General features: G+C 48.7%; 1 protein-coding gene across 7 annotated transcripts in view; it reads right to left on the reverse strand.

Moving 5' to 3' along the window:
* CARD11 (caspase recruitment domain family member 11) overlaps positions 1 to 17,455 on the reverse strand; it is a 136,608-nt gene that overhangs the window by 25,202 nt on the left and 93,951 nt on the right. For all 7 annotated transcript variants that reach the window (XM_049904877.1, XM_049904870.1, XM_049904873.1 and 4 more), the window contains 8 exons: positions 15,301 to 15,516; positions 13,029 to 13,166; positions 10,554 to 10,879; positions 3,885 to 4,064; positions 2,838 to 2,990; positions 1,962 to 2,087; positions 1,107 to 1,304; positions 23 to 199 (listed from right to left, as the gene is read on the reverse strand). In XM_049904877.1, the coding sequence (XP_049760834.1) occupies positions 23 to 199; positions 1,107 to 1,304; positions 1,962 to 2,087; positions 2,838 to 2,990; positions 3,885 to 4,064; positions 10,554 to 10,879; positions 13,029 to 13,166; positions 15,301 to 15,516 (1,514 nt within the window). The remainder of the gene's footprint in view (positions 1 to 22; positions 200 to 1,106; positions 1,305 to 1,961; positions 2,088 to 2,837; positions 2,991 to 3,884; positions 4,065 to 10,553; positions 10,880 to 13,028; positions 13,167 to 15,300; positions 15,517 to 17,455) is intronic.

The following is a 17,455-nucleotide window of genomic DNA, read 5'->3' on the forward strand; positions in this document are numbered from 1 at the left end:
CCGCCCCAACGTCCCCCAGTACCTGGATGCCCTTCAGGTTCATCCTGCGCTTGGGTGGGTGGTAGGGCAGGAAGTACTTGTTATCTTCAGGGGACTCCTCTGATGTCGAGGAATCATCCGCTTCCTGACCGTTGGTCCTGGGGCTGGCATCCCCGAAGCTCTGCGAGATGATGGTCACCGGTAGGTTCCGGGGCAGGCTCTGAGACAAGAAGAAGCCGCACCAGAGATGGGGCGAGATGGCAGCCACAGGTCAGCAGGCAGCCAGGGGTCTCTCGGGTGCCCACGCCTGACCAGCATGGCCCCTTCTTCCCTCTGGCCCTGCTGTCCATTCGGATGCCAGGGCCCACAGTCCCAGCTCCACCGTCTCTGCCCCTCACACCATGCTCTCCTTCTCCCTTCTCCCAGGGGCTCAGTCAGACCCTGCCTTCTTTTCCAGGGATAAAGACATTACATCCTACCTGGTCTTGCCCTTAAATCTGACATCTCAAACTCCAGCTGCCATCGTATCAGCTCTGACTCATGGCGACCCTGGGTGGGTCAGATAGAGCTGTGCTCCAAAGGGTTTTCAATGGCTGATTGTTTGGGAAGTAGACTGCCAGGCCTTTCTTCCCTGGTGCCTCTGGGTGAACTTGAACCTCTAACCTTTTGGTTAGCAGGCAAGCACTTAACCATTTATACCACCCAGGGACTTCTAAATCTGACATGGTCTCGTTACATTTCCAATTTCTAGCCCTGTCTATGCTAAAAATATAGAAAAATATTGCTGAATGGATGACTAATAATAATAAAGTCAATAACAGTAACAATAATAAAAATAATAGTGCCAGCTGATGTGTGAAGTGCCTTATATCCATTATCTTATGTTATCTTCCCTGACAAGTATATATTATTGTTAATAATCACTTTTTACAAAATAGGTGGAGCTACCTGTCCAAGATCACCCAGCTAGTGTTGCAATGCCGGTATATCACCCCACTCTCCTAACTCCTAACGTGAGCAGGTTCTACCGCGTCACTAAGGCTAATGGCCATGGGGCTATTCTGGGTGTGGGAGGGAAGGGCCCCTGCCTGGGAGCCGGCTGCACGGCCCACCTGGTCATGGCTCACCTGGTCGAGGGTGCCGCTGTCCTTGGAGAGGCGGCGCAGCTTGCTCTCCAGGTTGACGATGCAGGCCTCCCGCCGGACCATCTCAATGCGCATCTCGTCGTTCTTCTCCTCCAGCTCGCGGATCTGCTTCCGGTACTTGTCCTTCTCAATGAGGCACTGCGAGTACTGGGTCTGGGCCTCGTCCCGGGAGTGGAAGGCCTGTGGTGGGGGACAAGGTCACCTGTGACTCACACCCACAGGCCAATGAGAGCCAGGACGGACATTCTGCCCAGCCAGAAACCCACTCTCCCAGCCTGTGGGTCGGACATGCCATCTCCCGCTCTGGTCTGGTTCTGACTCACGGGCTTGTCCACCATTTCCATTGTCAATGCTACATGTGGCCATTTGTCCAGCCCTCAGGATGTGCCAGGCTGCACGTTAAGAACTTTGATGCAGTGTCTCCTGGAGCCCATACCATGGCCCCATGAGCAGTACCATCATCACCCCAATTTCACAGATGAGTACATTGAGACTCCAGGGTCTGGAAGCTTGCCTGTGTCACCCACCTTACGAATGACAGTGCTGGGAGCTGAGCCTCCTTGTCTCACCCTGGAGACCAAGAACTGATGGACCACGCTTTCCTGTGCGAGCTATCTGCACCCAGCTCAGGCCACCCAGAGCCCAAATGCCTATAAATTCTGAAGTCTCTTGGCATGGAATTCATCTTCAGGAGAGAGGCAGGACAGAGGGACTTGTGAGTCATCACTGTGCAGCTGGTGGCATCCCATGGGATGGGTCCCTGCCCTGGAGGAGCACAGCCCCTGCCCATGTCCTGGGCCCACTGTACCTCTTGCCTGCGCCCTGGGCCCACTGTACCTGGTCGCGCTCCCGCTCCACCTCATCTAGCTGTAGCATGACGGTATTCATGCGGTGCCGGTACATCTCACAGTCCTTGCCCAGCGTCGAGCACTTCAGCTCCAGGTCCTCCTTCTCCTCCAGGTACTGCCAGCCACGCAGAGAGATAAAAGCATGTGTCAAGCCATTGACAGCACAGGGTGGCTGCAGGCAGCTGGTCCTGCCCTAGGCTGGTGGGTCAAGACTTAATCTGTCCTTCTGAAAGCCAGATATCTGGCTGGGAGGGACCACAGTTCGAGGGCAGCCGCTCAGTGGAGCTTTGTTGTGGACCTATTATGTGCCAGATAACAAAGTGGGCACTGGGGGTCCATGGAGGACCGTGTGGACATTGTGCCTGCCCGCCTGGGCCCGCTGTCATGGGGGCAGGGCAGGTGTTAAGCTAATACTTGTTACTGTTGTTGTTAACTGCCTTCAAGTCATCCGACTCCTGGCAACGCCATGCACAATGGAATGAAATGTTGCCTGGTCCTGCACCATCCCCATGATTGGTTGTAGGTTAGACCACTGTGATCTATTTGGTTTTCACTGGTCTTTCAGAAATAGATCACCAGGCCTTTGTTCCTAGTCTGTCTTAGTCGGGAAGCTCCGCTGAAACCTGTTCAGCATCAGAGCAACACGTAAACCTCCACTGACAGACGGGTGGTGGCTGTGCAGCAGGTGGACTGGCTGGGAACTGAACCCGGGTCTCTTGCATGGAAGCAAGAATTATGCCACTGAACCACTGCCCTGTTCTAAGTACTTACAAATGACCAAATAACTGTAAGGGGGCTGGATGCTGGGAAGGATAGGGGATTCTCAGAGGGCTGTGTGGGAACAGGGCGGTCGCTGTACGCCCACCTTATCTCGCAGCTCCTCGGCCTGGCGGGCCTCCTCCTGCAGGTTGTAGATTCTGTTGACCAGCTCTTGCCGGTCCTCCAGGGCCTCCTTCCGGTCATGTTCCAGGATGTCCAGGATAGCCTTGTCCGAGTCTGGCAGACTGCGCTTTCCAGCCTGAGGGCAGGTGGGGAGGGTTAAGGGTGTGTGTGGTGTGTGTGTGTGTGTGTCTGTGTGTGCTGGGGGCACAAGAGCCAGCAACAGACACAGAGCGAGCAGAAAGCTCGTGCCAGGAAAGCAGAGGCAACTCCTCTTGCCTCTTGGGGTCTGTAAGAAGCTTATCACTTGGAAAGAAACATAAGGCTCACTTCTGCTTGGGGTCTCCTGACGCCCACTGTTCTGCAGGCTCTTATCTGAGCTGAGAGGAGCCACAGCGACTCCTCAGAACACTTCACAGGTGACAACAAAGAGGGGCTGATCTGTCTCCCAGATGCCTCCCCTGAAATGCCAATTAATCTGCGCTGGTTCACCCAGGATACTTCTTCCGCTTGGAAGCCGAGCCAGGCAGCCAGTCCCAGGAGGGGCGGATAATTCTCCAAAAAGGGGGTGAATACCTTTTTCCTTCCCCTGGGGGATGCTATTTCTCTGCAACTTCCTCCTCTATACCCACAGAGGACTTGGGGATGACACTGTGGGAGGCACTTGAGGTTTTAAAAAATGGCACAGAGTTGAGGGCTGAGTTTCTTGAAATTTTGAAGGGCAACTGGGTATCCTAATATGCTTTTTTGTCCTCACAGGTGCTGGCTTTGCGGGGAACGGGGATTTTCTGGGAGCTCTCCCATTAAGAAACACTTCACAAGTATTATCTCACATAGTGGCAAGGCTCTAGAGGTGGGTGCTGTGGTCTCCCCCACTTGGCAGAGGAGGAAACCAAGGCCCCAAGGCTGACAGGGCCCTGAGGTTAGCGGGAGGGCCGTGGATCCCCTGGCAGGCATGCCTCCTCAGTGCCCTCGCCCCTCTGCATACCACATGGTACTCACCTGGCCCCTCCACCCATCACCCCATGCTTACCTGGATGACAGACTGCAGCTCCTGGATTTTGGTCTTGAGCATCTCGTTTTCCCGCTCCAGCTCCAGCACCTGCTCCCTCTTGGGCCGGTTCTCAATGTCGTTCTTCAGCTTCAGTGACTGGTTCCTCTCCAGCTTGCATTCCTCCTCCATCTTGTTCAGCCTGTGCTTCAGCTGGTCAATCTGAAATGCCCCCAGGGTGCCAAGGAGAGCATGCAGCTGGCATGATGCACTCTGAGAAGGCAACACTGCTCTGGGCCCTCCTACCCCAGCATGACCTGTGTGAATTGCTTGCCCTGTTCCAGTGGGTAGCAGAGAATGGAGCAAAGAGACCTTTTCCTAAACCACCATCTCCTGTTGATGGAGAGTCCTGATTAGTTCATTTAGAATGGTCCTGTTGTTGTTGTGTGCGGTTGAGTCGATTCCAACTCATAGCAACTCCATGTGGCAGAGTAGAAGTTCCCCATTGGGCTTCCGAGGCTATAATCTTTATGTGAAAAGACTGCCAGATCTTTGTCATGCAGAGCCATTGGGTGGGCTCGAACCGCCAACCTTTTGGTTAGCAGCTGAGCATTTAATTGTTGTGCCACGAGGGCTCTTTATAGAATGGTCCTAAAGGGGTTATATGTCTCTTAGAAAACTCCCTCAGTGACTTTTGTAGGGTGGAACAGGTTATAATCAACCAGCTGCCACCGAGTTGACTCCAACTCCTGGCGATCCCATGTGTGTCAGAGTAGAACTGTGCTGCGCAGGGTTTTCAGTGGCTGAATTTTCAGAAGCACATAGCCAGGTCTTTCTGCCAAGGTGCCTCTGGGTGGACTCAAACCTCCAACCTTAAGCCCAGTGCTTAACCCTTTGTACCACCCAGGGAGCCGCAACAGGTTATAGATTAGGATAGGAGATAATCAAGCTGGTGTTTCTCCGAGGTGTAAGTTATCATTTAATTGCCCTTTTATAATGAACTCCAAATTCTGAGCGTTGGAACTCAAGGATTTTCCTGGAAAACCCTAGGGAGTGAACTCTGACAGGTCAAGGCCCTGGGCTCCCACCCTGAACTCTGCCCCCCAGAGCAGCCCTGCTTGTATGTTTTATTCACTTGGGTTTTGCACAAGACATCATTTGAAGAAACAGCTCTGCTGCTAAAAATAAGCTTGAAACCCAGTAGACTGTAAGCTCACAGGATCTCTAACCTAAATAATCTATGTACACATGAGACCAGAAGAACTGGATGGTGCCTGGCTACCATCACTGAATATTTTGATCAAAGATTCTACAGAAGAATTGTGATCAAAAGGGGAAAAATGCAGAACAGAGTTACAAATTCTCATGGAATCCAGACTTTCTGGAGTCATGGAGGCTAGATGAATCCCCAAAACTATTGCCCTGAGATAATTTTTAAATATTAAACCAAAAATGTCCCCTGAAGTCTTCATTAAACCAAAAAATAGTTTAGCTTAACTAGTAAGTAAAGGGTATCTGCCTTGAGCATTGTGCTTTTAAGATCAACCTATATCAACAGCAACTGGAAAGATCAGAAAGGAAACTTAGGGGCCAGTGAGTTTATGTTAATGAGGGAGGAACACTTTGGAAAAGGAGGGTGAGAACGGTTGCACAACTTGAAGAGTGTAATCAATGTCACTGAATTGTACACGTAGAAACTGCTGAATTGGTGTATGCTCTGCTGCGTATATTCTCAACAACAACAAAATAAAATAAATTACTAAAAACACAAAAAGAATTTGTGCAAATTTAGTGCTAGAGAGCGGTTTCCTGGAAGACCAGTGGCACCTAGAAATGGGACAACTAGAGATGGGCCGAGTGTCACCCTCAAGAGGTGAGCGTCAGGAACTATGAGCTGATGACTTCTTGAACCTTTCTGACATCCTCCCGTTACCTAAGTTCATCTACTCCCCTGGACTGACTGGCCTTTGTACAACACTCGAAGCAAGGAGATTGTTTTCATGGGTTGCAAGGAAGAGAAGCGTCAAAGGGCTGGGTCCCTTTTTCAAGTTGAGGCTTGTGGCGAGAAGAGTCTTAAGAAATCTGGCAGGTACAGCGCGGTGGCTTTAGCAAAGAAGAGATTGCTGCTGCAACCCTGTGGCCCTAGGAAGGAAAAGAGGGGCATGCAGGGAAGCAACGAGGGACTGAGAAATGACCCAGGGGCACAACTCAGCTGGCCAGATGTTCTTTCAAGTTCTAGACATGCTTTCTCACTATTAATATGTTGTTTGGTGCCATCGAGTCGATTCCGACTCAGTGACCCCATGTGACAGGGTAGAATGGCCCCATAGGGTTTCCCAGGCAGTAATCTTTATGGGAGCAGATTGCCAAGTCTTTTCTCCCATGGAGTGGCTGGTGGGTTCGAACCGCTGACCTCTCAGTTAGCAACAACAACAAAAACCCAAACCAACTGTTGTTGAGTCGATTTTGACTCATGGTGACCCCATGTGTATCAGAGCAGAACTGTGTTCCATAAGGTTTTCAATAGCTGATTTTAGGAAGAAGATCGTCGGGCCTTTCTCTGGGTGGATTTGAACCACCAACCTTTTGTTTATCAGCAAGCACATTAACTGTTTGTACCACCCAGGGATTCCCCAGGAAAACTTAATACAGAAGAAAGTTCTAGGAGAGAAATTTATGTCCCTTCCAGAGACTAACCCTCAGTAAGGTCCCTGGGTGCTGCAAATAATTTGTGCTCAACTGCTAGCTGAAAAAGGAGCCCTGGTGGTGCAGCGGTTAAGCACTGGGCTGCTAACCAAAAGGTCTGTAGTTAGAACCCACCACCCGCTCCTCAGGAGAAAGATGTGGCAGTCTGCTCCCATAAAGGTACGGACTGGGAAACCCTATGGGGCAGTTCTACTCTGTCCTATTGGGTCACTATGAGTTGGAATTGACTAGATGGCAATGGGTTTTTTTTTTTTTTTTTAGTTTACTAACTGAAAGTTTGGCAGTTCAAACTCACCCAGCAGTACCGCAGAAGGCCTGGTGGTCTGCTTCCATAATGATTACAGTCAAGAAAACTCTACGTAACACAGGCGGTTGCCATGAGTCGGAATGGACTTGATGGGAATGGGTTTGGTTTCGGTTGGAATCCTAGGTAAAATAGCAGAGAACTCTCTCCTTGTCACACAAAAAAGTCCTTGGAATCTTTGAAGATCAGCTCAAGCGTCCTGTTCTGGGTCCAGTCCCAGATCCCTAGCCCCACCCAACTGAGCGTGAAGTGCTAGCACTGGAGTGCGCAGGAGATGAGCCGATTTGCAAGACTGTTGATACGTGAACTCTCTCACTCTACACGGCAACCCTACAGGGCCCATATATTTGTCTCATTATTGCCGCTTACAAATGAGGAAACTGAGGCCATTAGTCAAACAAGCGGTAAAGGCTGGGGCCAAGAGTTGAACTCCAATTTCCAGGATTTACAAGCACATATTTTTTTTTTTTAATTTTTATTGTGCTTTAAATGAAAGTTTATAAATCAAGTCAGACTCTCATACAAAAATTTATAAACACCTTGCTATATACTCCTAATTGCTCTCCCCTTAATGAGACAGCACACTCTTTCCCTCCTCTACCTCTTTTCGTGTCCATTCAGCCAGCTTCTGACCCTTTCTATCCTCTCATCTCCCCTTCGAACAGGAGATGCCAACATAGTCTCATGTGTCTACTTGATCCAAGAAGCTCGTTCTTCACCAGTATCATTGTCTATCCCATAGTCTAGTCCAATCCCTGTCTGAAGAGTTAGCTTTAGGAATGGTTCCTGTCTTAGGCTAATAGAAGGTCTGGGGAACATGACCTCTGGGGTCATTCTAGTCTCAGTCAGACCACTAAGTCTGGTCTTTTTATGAGAATTTGGGGTCTACATCCCACTGCTCTCCTGCTCCCTCAGGGGTTCTTTGTTGTGTTCCCTGTCAGGGCAGTCATCGGTTGCAGGCGGGCCACCACCTAGTTCTTCTGGTCTCAGGCTGATGTAGTCTCTGGTTTATGTGGTCCTTTCTGTCTCTTGGGCTCGTAATTACCCTGTGTGTTTGGTGTTCCTCATTCTCCTTTGCTCCACGTGGGTTGAGACCAATTGATGCATCTTAGATGGCTGCTTGCTAGTGTTTAAGACCCCAGACACCACTCTCCAAAGTGGGATGCAGAATGTTTTCTTAATAGATTTTATTATGCCAATTGACTTAGATGTCCCCTGAAACCACGGTCCCCAAGCCCCTGCCCCTACTACGCTGGCCTTCGAAGCATTCAGTTTATTCAGGAAACTTCTTTGCTTTTGGTTTAGTGTAGCTGACAAGCACATACTCTTAACCCATACACTCCACTGGCCACTCAGGCACTGACTCAACACACCTGGATTCCAGTTGATTGTTTGCTGATCCGTCTGCTTCACTAAATTGTAAGTGACTTGAGCAGAGATCAGCTTATTTATCCTTGTGTCCCCCACAGTGCTTAGCACAGTACCTTACACATGGCAGGTGCTTAATAAATATTCTGAGAATCTATTTTCCACACAGCAGCCAGAGTGATCCTTCTAGATATAAATCAGTTGTCACTCCCCAGCTCGCAATCCTTCAGTGGCTTCCCATTATGCCTGGAGTAAATTCCAAAGCCCTTACCATGCACCCCTGCTCTGGCCCCCGGCCATCTCTCCCACCTCATTTCCTAGCACTTGCTCATTTGGCTCCAGCCTCACTGGCTCCCTTACTGGTCCTCAAAAATCCCAGCATGGCCCCAACTTAGGCCTTTGCCTTTGCTCTTGCCTCTGCCTGGAACGCTCTTTCCTTGAGAGCTGTACAGCATGGGCTCCCTCCCTTTGTTCAGATCTCTGCTCAAGCAAGTTACCTTCTCAGAGTGCCGCTTCCTGCCACCCTACTTAAAATAGCACCCTTCATTCTCTAACTTCCTACCCTATTTTCTTGTTGTCTTGTGCCATCGAGTCAATTCAGGCTCATGGCGACTCCAGGGTAGAATTGAACTCCACAAGGTTTTCTAGACCATAATCTTTACTGGAGCAGATCGCCAGGTTTTTCTCCTGCAGAGCCATTGGGTGGGTTTGAACCGCCAACCTTTTGGTTACTGGCCTAATGCAAACCCTTTGCACCACCCAGGGACTTTATTTTCTTTTCTTCATAGCACTTATTATTATTGTTTCTATCTGTTTTGGTTAGAAGGTAAGCCCCATGACCTCAGGGCCTTAGTCTTGAGTTTTGTATCCCCCCCCCCCAAAAAAACCTGTTGCCGTAAAGTTGATTCCAACACCTGGAAAAAGAGCCTAGGTGCGTGGTGGCACTCAATAAATAGAAGGAATGAGTGAATGAAACCAGTTCCCTTCCCTTCCTCCATTTCCAAGGTAAACTCATTCATGCCTTCAATCATTTGGCTGTTGAGTCAGTCACTGATATTTACTGACAATCCATACGGTGCCAAGGAGCCCTGGTGATGCCATGGTTAAGCACTTGGCTGCTAACCAAAAGGTTAGCAGTTCGAGCTCACCCAGCTGTTCCACAGGGTCTGCTCCTGTAAAGACTGTTGTTGTTAGGTGCCATGAAGTCAGTTCTGACTCATAGTGACCCCACATACGACAGAATGAAACACTGCCTAGTCCCATGCCATCCTCAAAATCATTACTATACTTGAGCCCATCGTAGATACTGTAAATCCATCTCATTGAGGAGCTTCCTCTCTTTCACTGACTCTCTATCAAGCATGATGTCGTCTCCAGGGCCTAGTCCCTACTGATAACATGTCCAAAGTACGTGAGATGAAGTCTGTCGTCTTGGCTTCTAAACCTAGGAAACCCTATGGGGCAGTTCCACTCTGTCATAATAGGGTTGCCATGAGTTGTAATCAGCTCAACAGCACCCAACAACATACTGTGCCAGGCACCATGCTGGGCTTTGTGGATACAGCTGTGAAGGGCAGAGCCCTGTCCCCAAGGTGCTCCAGTTTCTGCGTAGCAGGTACCATGTCCATTTCTTGGACAATTTTCCTGAGCACCAGAGTCTGGGGCCTTGAGCTCCTGTGTCCTCTGTTCCCCCTTCGCAGGCCATGCATATGGCAGATCTGCACTCCTGAGCCAGGGCGAGAAGCCTGAAGAGCCATTGTGCTCATGACTGCACATGCATATGATGGATCTGGGTGTCTGAGGTGGTGGTGGGAGGGCCCTGCCGGCCTGTGTCACCACTCTCCCTCACCTGGCTGGACGAGGCCCCAGCAGCCCATGTGGCATGTCTGCACATGCATATGGCAAATCTGGCCACCTGACAGGGTGGAGGGAAGCACCACTAGGCTTGTGTATGCATGTCTGCACATGTGCAAGGTGGACCTGGCTACCTGAGCAGTGGCAGGAAGCCCCACAAGGCCTGTGTACGTATGTCTGCACATGCACATGGAGGATCTGGGTGCCTGAGTGGGTGGCAAAAATCAAAACCAAACTCATTGCCAATAAGTCGATTCCAACTCACAGAGGAAGCCGCTAAAGGGGCTGTGTGCATATGCCTGCACAAATGCAAATCTGGGTCCCTGGTCTTCTGTGTCTGCCTTTGCCTCTCACTTGGCTAGACGAGGGCCCCTGTCTGCACCTGCTGGTGTGGTGGTCTTCAACCCCAGCAGCATTTGTGTCCCCTTGACTCAGCCCCACCCCACCCAGTAGCCCCCGATGTGTGTGCATATCCTCACCTCGAGCTGGAGGTCCCGGCTCCTCATCACTGCCATGTTCTTCTCCTCACTGAGCTGGGCGTAGCGCATGGCCAAGTTGTAATTGTCATCCTTGACCTTGACCAGCTCGTCGTTGTAGCCATCTCGCTCCTCTTTCATCTTGTAGTACCGCTCCTGGAAGGTCTGCAGCTCCACCCGCATCAGCGTCAGCTGCTTCTTCTCGTCCTCCAGCTGCCGAGACTTGGCCAGCAGCTCGCAGCGCTGCAGGTCCTTGGCCTTCATCTGCTGCTGCAGCTTGATGACCTCGTTCATCAGGAAGTGAGTGAGGCCCTCGTGGCCCTCCTCCACTGTGGAGAGGGGGCACCCGGTCAGGCCCGAGGGCTGGGAGGGTAAAGGAGGGGACCGGACGTAGGCAGGCGTCACTAGTTCAAACACCTAATCAGTGTTTTACTGAGCTCTTACTATTTATTAGGAATTGGGGGCTCAGGGTGAGCAAACCAGGCTTGGTCCTGGTAGTCAGAGCTTATGGTCCACTAAGGAAGACAGATATTTAGAAAAAGAAAAGATCATACAAAAATATAACTACAGATTGAGTAGGCTTCACAAAGAAGGGTTTTAGGGGGTATTATGGATCAAATTGTGTCCCCCCAAAATATGTGTCAACTTGGCTAGGCCATGATTCTCGGTATTGTGTGACTGTCCCCCATTTTGTCATCTGATGTGATCTTCCTATGTGTTGTAAATCCTACCTCTATGATGTTACCGAGGTAGGATCAGAGGCAGCTATGTTAATGAGGCAGGACTTAATCTACAAAATCAGATGGTACCTTGAGTCAATCTTTTTTGAGATATAAAAGACAGAAGCAAGCACAGAGACATAGGGACTTCACGCCACCAAGAATGAAGAATCAGGAGGGGAGCGGGTCCTTTGGACCCAGGGTTCCGGCACTGAGAATTTCCTAGACCAGGGGAAGATCGATGACAAGGACGTCCCCCAGAACCAACAGAGAAAGCCTTCCCCTAGAACTGGCACCCTGAATTTGGACTTCCAGCCTTCTAGACTGTGAGACAATAAACTTCTGTTTGTTAAAGCCACCCACTTGCGGTATTTCTGTTATAGCAGCACTAGATGACTAAGGCTGGGGCTATGAGAGAGACAGTGTGTGTGTAGGGGGAGGGGGAACAAAGAACTTGGTGTCAGTAGAACTGAGATCCCATGCAACCACTCCTGGGTTTTAGAGGAGAAAGAATAAATGGGAGGAGGATTCTGGATAGTTACTATGAGTAATCACAGCAGCTTCCACTTTGCCAACACTGTGTACATGTCTCCTGTGTATGACTCAATCAGACTAGATAGATAGACAGAGCACCCAGAGAGGGGCTGATGCCTCTGGAGGGAGTCTTCATCCTAGGAGTCTTGTGGCTACTTAGAATCGAGATAGCCTTTAAGGCAACCTGCATGTATCCACAGTGTGTGTGTAACCAGATTTACACACCACTCTGGTGGACAGAGTGGTTAGGGAAGGCTTCCCATGCTTGAGCTGAAATGCTAAATTGAGGAGGGAAGGGTGGAATAATATTGCCAAGGCTGTATGGGGAGGGAGGGGGGGAACTGGGTACACTTCAGGAACTGAAGGAAGTCCCAAATGCCTGGAACCCAGAGAGGGAGGGAGAGGTAAGAAGGTGCGGCTGGGGGTGTCAGCCTCCATGTTGGGAGGCTGAGCTGTGTAGGACCCTTGAGGGCTGCATTAAAGACCTGGCTCTTTATAGTGGAGCAATGAGAAACCACGGACAGCTTTTATGCAGGCGAAGGTAATGTGAAATGAATGGAGAAAGGACTGGAGCAGAGCAAGAATAGACACACGGAATTAATGGTGGCCTGGACTGGCGTGATGGCGGAGATGGAGAGAAGACTGATTGAAGAATATTTAGAAAGAAAAATTGAGAGATCAGATGACCAAGGGCTCTGACCCACAGGACACTGGCAAGAGAGCATGCAAGACGGTCACAAGAGCCAGAGGACAGCATGAACGTCTGTTGCAGCCCAGCATCGTTCACGGGGGATGCTCCATGGCCACCCACTTCTCTCGGCTGCTTCTTCACTTTGCCCCTCTGCTACCTACCTTGTGTCGTTAGCCGGTTGCCTTTGACACTGACTCTGACTCACGGTAACCCCACATGTATCAGAGTAGAACTGTGCTCCACAGGGCTTTTAATAGCTGATTTTTCAGAGGCAGACTGCCAGGTCTTTCTTCTGCAGTGCATCTGGGTGGACTCGAAACTCCAACCTTTTGGTTAGCAGCCGAGTGTGTTAGCCATTTACACCACCCAGAGGCTCCTTTTCATCATCAAAAAAGAGGAATAAATGGTCGGCAGCCTACAAATCCACAAGGCCACTGTCCTCATGTCATAGACTCACAGCTTTAGAACCATCACACCACTGAACACGCACGTAAACATTCCACTAGAACCACGATGTTCCTGGTGGCCACTTACCCACAATGGTGGAGAATCTCCGGGTGGGCTCCTTCCCAGTCACCAGTTTGTAGAGTTCTGGGTAGTAAAATTCCAGGCTCTCCAAGAAGACCACATAGCCCCTTTGCCCCTTGGTATGGAGAATGTCCAACAACCGGCCTAGAGGAAATCACTCAGTGAGAGGAGTCCATGTCTGATTGGATGCTGGTGTCCAGACCTGTCTTATCCATGTCTCATATCCCTCAATAAACTCTGAGGGACCGTCTCACCACAGTCTACCACACCTGAGTTGTATCTTGAAATCCCATCAGTTACCAGTTGCCATCGAGTTGGCCCTGACTCACAGCAGCCCCGTGTGTGTCACAGCAGAACTGTGCTCCAAAGGGTTTGCAGTGGCTGATTTTTTTGGAAGTAGATCACCAGGCTTTTCTTCCAAGGCACCTCTGGGTGGACTCAAACTGCTAACCTTTGGGTTAGCAGCCAAGTGCGTTAACCATTTGCACTTGGGACTCCAGGGACTCCATCTTGGAGTCCAGATAATGTAAATCAAAGTGCCAGGCCCTCAGGAGGTTCTCCGGGAGTGTTAGTTTCCCTTCTCTAAGAAATTGGTAAAAACAGGAGAAATGGAATTGCAGCCACAGGAAGCCAACACTTTCAAAGTGCTTCCCAACTGCCCAGGGCTAAATTTAACCACCTAGATACCAGCTCTTCTGTGACCAAAGGAGCTTGGGAGTATAATAACCGTTATGGAACGATATACGGTTCTCTGGGACTCAGGGCAGGAAGACACACATTTGGGTGGGGAGCTAGGAAGAGTTAGTAGGAAGCAGGCATAGCCCAATGCTCTTTGGGATTACCACACGGTCTGGAAACATCTTTAACCTAAATGTAATCTGCTTAGCAGTTGCCAGTTTCTCTCCCACTGACTCCATTTATCATTCACATTTCTTGGCCCTGCCTGAAAAATTTTGTTCTCAGATATTTCTTCCCTTGAGATCCTAAAACTCTGCCCGTTCCCTAGGACAGACATAATAAATAAGTTTCATCTTCTGTCAACTCTGTTTGGTGAAGCTGCCCAGAGCACTGTGTTGAGGATTCCAAAGTTCTGTGCATGCTCAGTGGGAAAGAATGCTGTGAGTAATTAGTGATGTCTGCCATGGGTGCAAAGGAGAGCAGCAGGAGACGCACTGTTTCTTACCAACCATGCTCTAGTCTCAAAACTTCTAGACGTTGATCCCAGAGAGAAATACGTTTTACACTGTGACTTGGTACCAATATGCAAAGACAAATACACAAACATGTATGTGTATGTACACACAAACACATGTGTGTATATAAAGCCGGTGTGGTTGAGTCAATTCCGACTCATGGCTACCCATGTATGTCAGAGCAGAACTGCACTCCTTAGGATTTTCAATGGCTGCCTTTCCTGAAGTAGATTGCCAGGCCTCTCTTCTGTGGTGCCTCTAGGTGGACTCGAACTGATAACCTTTTGGTTAGCAGCTGAGCGTGTCAACCATTTAAACCACCCAAGGACTCCATGTACACATATGTATATGTGTGTGTGTATAAAACTGAAATAAGTTTCACAAACCATACTTATTACCCTCACTGAATATGATAAAGTGTGCCACGGGCCACCTCGGCAGTCTGGAAAGCCTATAGATCCCTTCTCAGAATAATATTCTTAAATAGGTAAAATAACATACGTCAGATTATAAAGAAAATCAGTTATAATAAAGTGCCATTATCAAATATTAAACAAATCTGTGATGTAGTAATAAATGTGTTATTAACACATTAACAAGTTGGTTTGGAAGATCTAATAAGTACTGTAATTTCGAGGGAGTTTTTGTTGGGGTGCCCTTGAGTCGATTCTAACTCATGGCGACCTCATGTGACAGAGTACAACTGTCCCATAGGGTTTCTAGGCTATAATCTTATGGGATCGGGATGCCAGGTCTTTCTCCCTCGGAGCCGATGGGTGGGTTCAATCCACCAACCTTCCAGTTCGCAGCCTAGAGCTTAACCGTTGCACCACCAACGCTCTTTAGTTTCAGCTTAGGTTAGTAATATAAAGATGGAATTATCCCCCAGCCAAGTTCATGGACCCCTCTGAGTTCTTTTCATGGATGGCTGGGTTAGGGGGTGGGGGTGAGTGGAGGCCTATGGACCCTAGTGTAAAAATTTCCAATCCAGAGAAACCTCACTGTGGCATAGCCAACAGAAAGGCATCTCTTGAAGCCACCACAAGAGGTGGCCACGCTCCCCTCAGAGGTGGTCCTAGGTGTACCTGCCCGGTTGATCTTGGATGGCAGCATGGGAGCATTGAGCACTTCATCTTCGTCCTGCTCGTCGATGACCTTGCACTGGCGCAGGTAGGGGGTGAGCTTGGCTGGGTTGATGTAGCGGCTCAGCATGTGCCGGTTGCACTCGACGTTCTCCCACAAGGCATCCTCCTCATCCTTCAGCGTCTCCATGTAGTCGTCCATCTCCGGCCTTCTTCCTTCTAGACACAAACCCAGCAAGGTTAGTAAAGTAGCTGCACTTGAAGAGCTACATCAGCTCCTTTGGCGTGACCTCTAGAAGAGGTTGCTAAGTGACAGTAAAGTGGCGAAAAGTACTGGGATGGTTATGTGTCAATTTGGCTAGGCTACGATTCTCAGTGGTTTGGCTGACACTGCACTCCTTCTTCCAAAATATAATATAATATAATGTAATCACTTTCCATAATGTGATCTGATATGAGCAGATGAAGAGTTGAATGGAGAGTTTTTTTGGGGATGTGGCCTGTCTCCAGTATATAAATGGACGTTCTGGCAGAGCTCACTCTCTTTTTCTTGACCTACGCTCTTATTGTTGCCTGATTTCCAGCTCTTGGGATGCAAGCTGGAGAAGTCTCCAGCCTGCTGCCTGACCGGCAGATTTTGGGTTTATCTGATCCTGCTACCACATGGCCCAGCAGAGGTCTTCAGCCTGTAACCCAACCCTCAGATTTATGACTTGCCAGCCCCACGACTGTGTGAGCCATTTCCTAACAATTGTGCAAGCCATTTCCTCGAAGTAAATTTCTCTCTCTACATATTTATACACACTTTACTAATTTTGCTCCTCTAGAGAATCCAGACTAAGACGAGAATATATGGTACTTTACCTTTTATCTAAGAAAGGAAGGGCATATGAATCTAAATATTTATTTCCTCACATACTAGAAACAAACAATGGAAGAATAAACCATATAATTTTTAAAAAGATTATTTATACAGGGAGGGAGGGTAGTGGGGGTGAAGGGACAAGTATAGAGGCTAGACTTATTTGAATATATTCTGTTTTATATACATGTTACAACTCAGAAAGCAAAACTGAATAAAAAAACAATTTTTAATGTGAAAAAAATTAAAGTTTGTATTTAATTGGTAGTACAGCCCTACCGTGAGGAATAGCCTAAGGGACTTTTACACAGGGAAATTTGATTAGACATCCCTAATGGGATATGCTACAAAAACAAGAACAGCCAAATCATCTTAAACTGTTATCAGTAACTATACTGCCCTCGGTCTTGTTGGTATTGTTCTTGAGGTTGTCGTTGTATGTGTAGTGTGGAATAAGGCAAATGAGACGTTGTGTTGGTGTAGTTGAAATCTGGGATTTTGGGTGTGGGAATCTGCTTCTGTAAAGATTACAGCCGTGGAAACCCTATGGGGTAGTTCTACCTTGTGCCGTACGGTCATTATGACTTGGAATCAACTCCATGGCAGCGGGTATACTCCTAAAAGCAGAGATGTCACGTTGAGCACTAAGGTGCACCTGACCCAAGCCATGGCATTTTCAATGGCCTCATATGCATGTGAAAGCTGGACAATGAAAAAGGAATGCCAAAGAAAAATCGATGCATTTGAATTATGGTGTTGGCCAAGAATATTGACTATACCACGGACTGCCAGAAGAATGAATAAATCTGCCTTGGAAGAAGAAGTATACAGCCAGAATATTCCTGAGAAGCGAGAAGGTGAGACTTTGTCTCACGTACTTTGGACATGTTATCACGAGAGAACAATCCCTGGAGAAGGACATCATGCTTGGTAAAGTAGAGGGTCAGAGAAAAGGAGGAAGACCCTCAACAAGATGGATTGACACGGTGGCTGCAACAATGGGCTTAAACATAGCACCTATTGTGAGAATGGTGCAGGGCTGGGTAGTGTTTTGTTTTGTTGTACACAGGGTCACTAAGAGTTGGAACTGACTTTACGGCACCTAACAACAACAACAACAAAGTAGAGAATCAGCAAAAAAAAAAAAAAAAGGCCCTCAACAAGATGGACTGACAGACTACAACAAGGGGCTCAAACATAGCAATGATTGTGAGGACGGCGCAGGATAGGGCAGTGTTTTGTTCTGTTGTACATAGGGCTGCTATGAGTCGGAACCGACTCGATGGCACCTAACAA

This window comes from Elephas maximus, chromosome 12 (genome assembly GCF_024166365.1).
Source record: "Elephas maximus indicus isolate mEleMax1 chromosome 12, mEleMax1 primary haplotype, whole genome shotgun sequence".
Classification (NCBI taxonomy): domain Eukaryota; kingdom Metazoa; phylum Chordata; class Mammalia; order Proboscidea; family Elephantidae; genus Elephas; species Elephas maximus.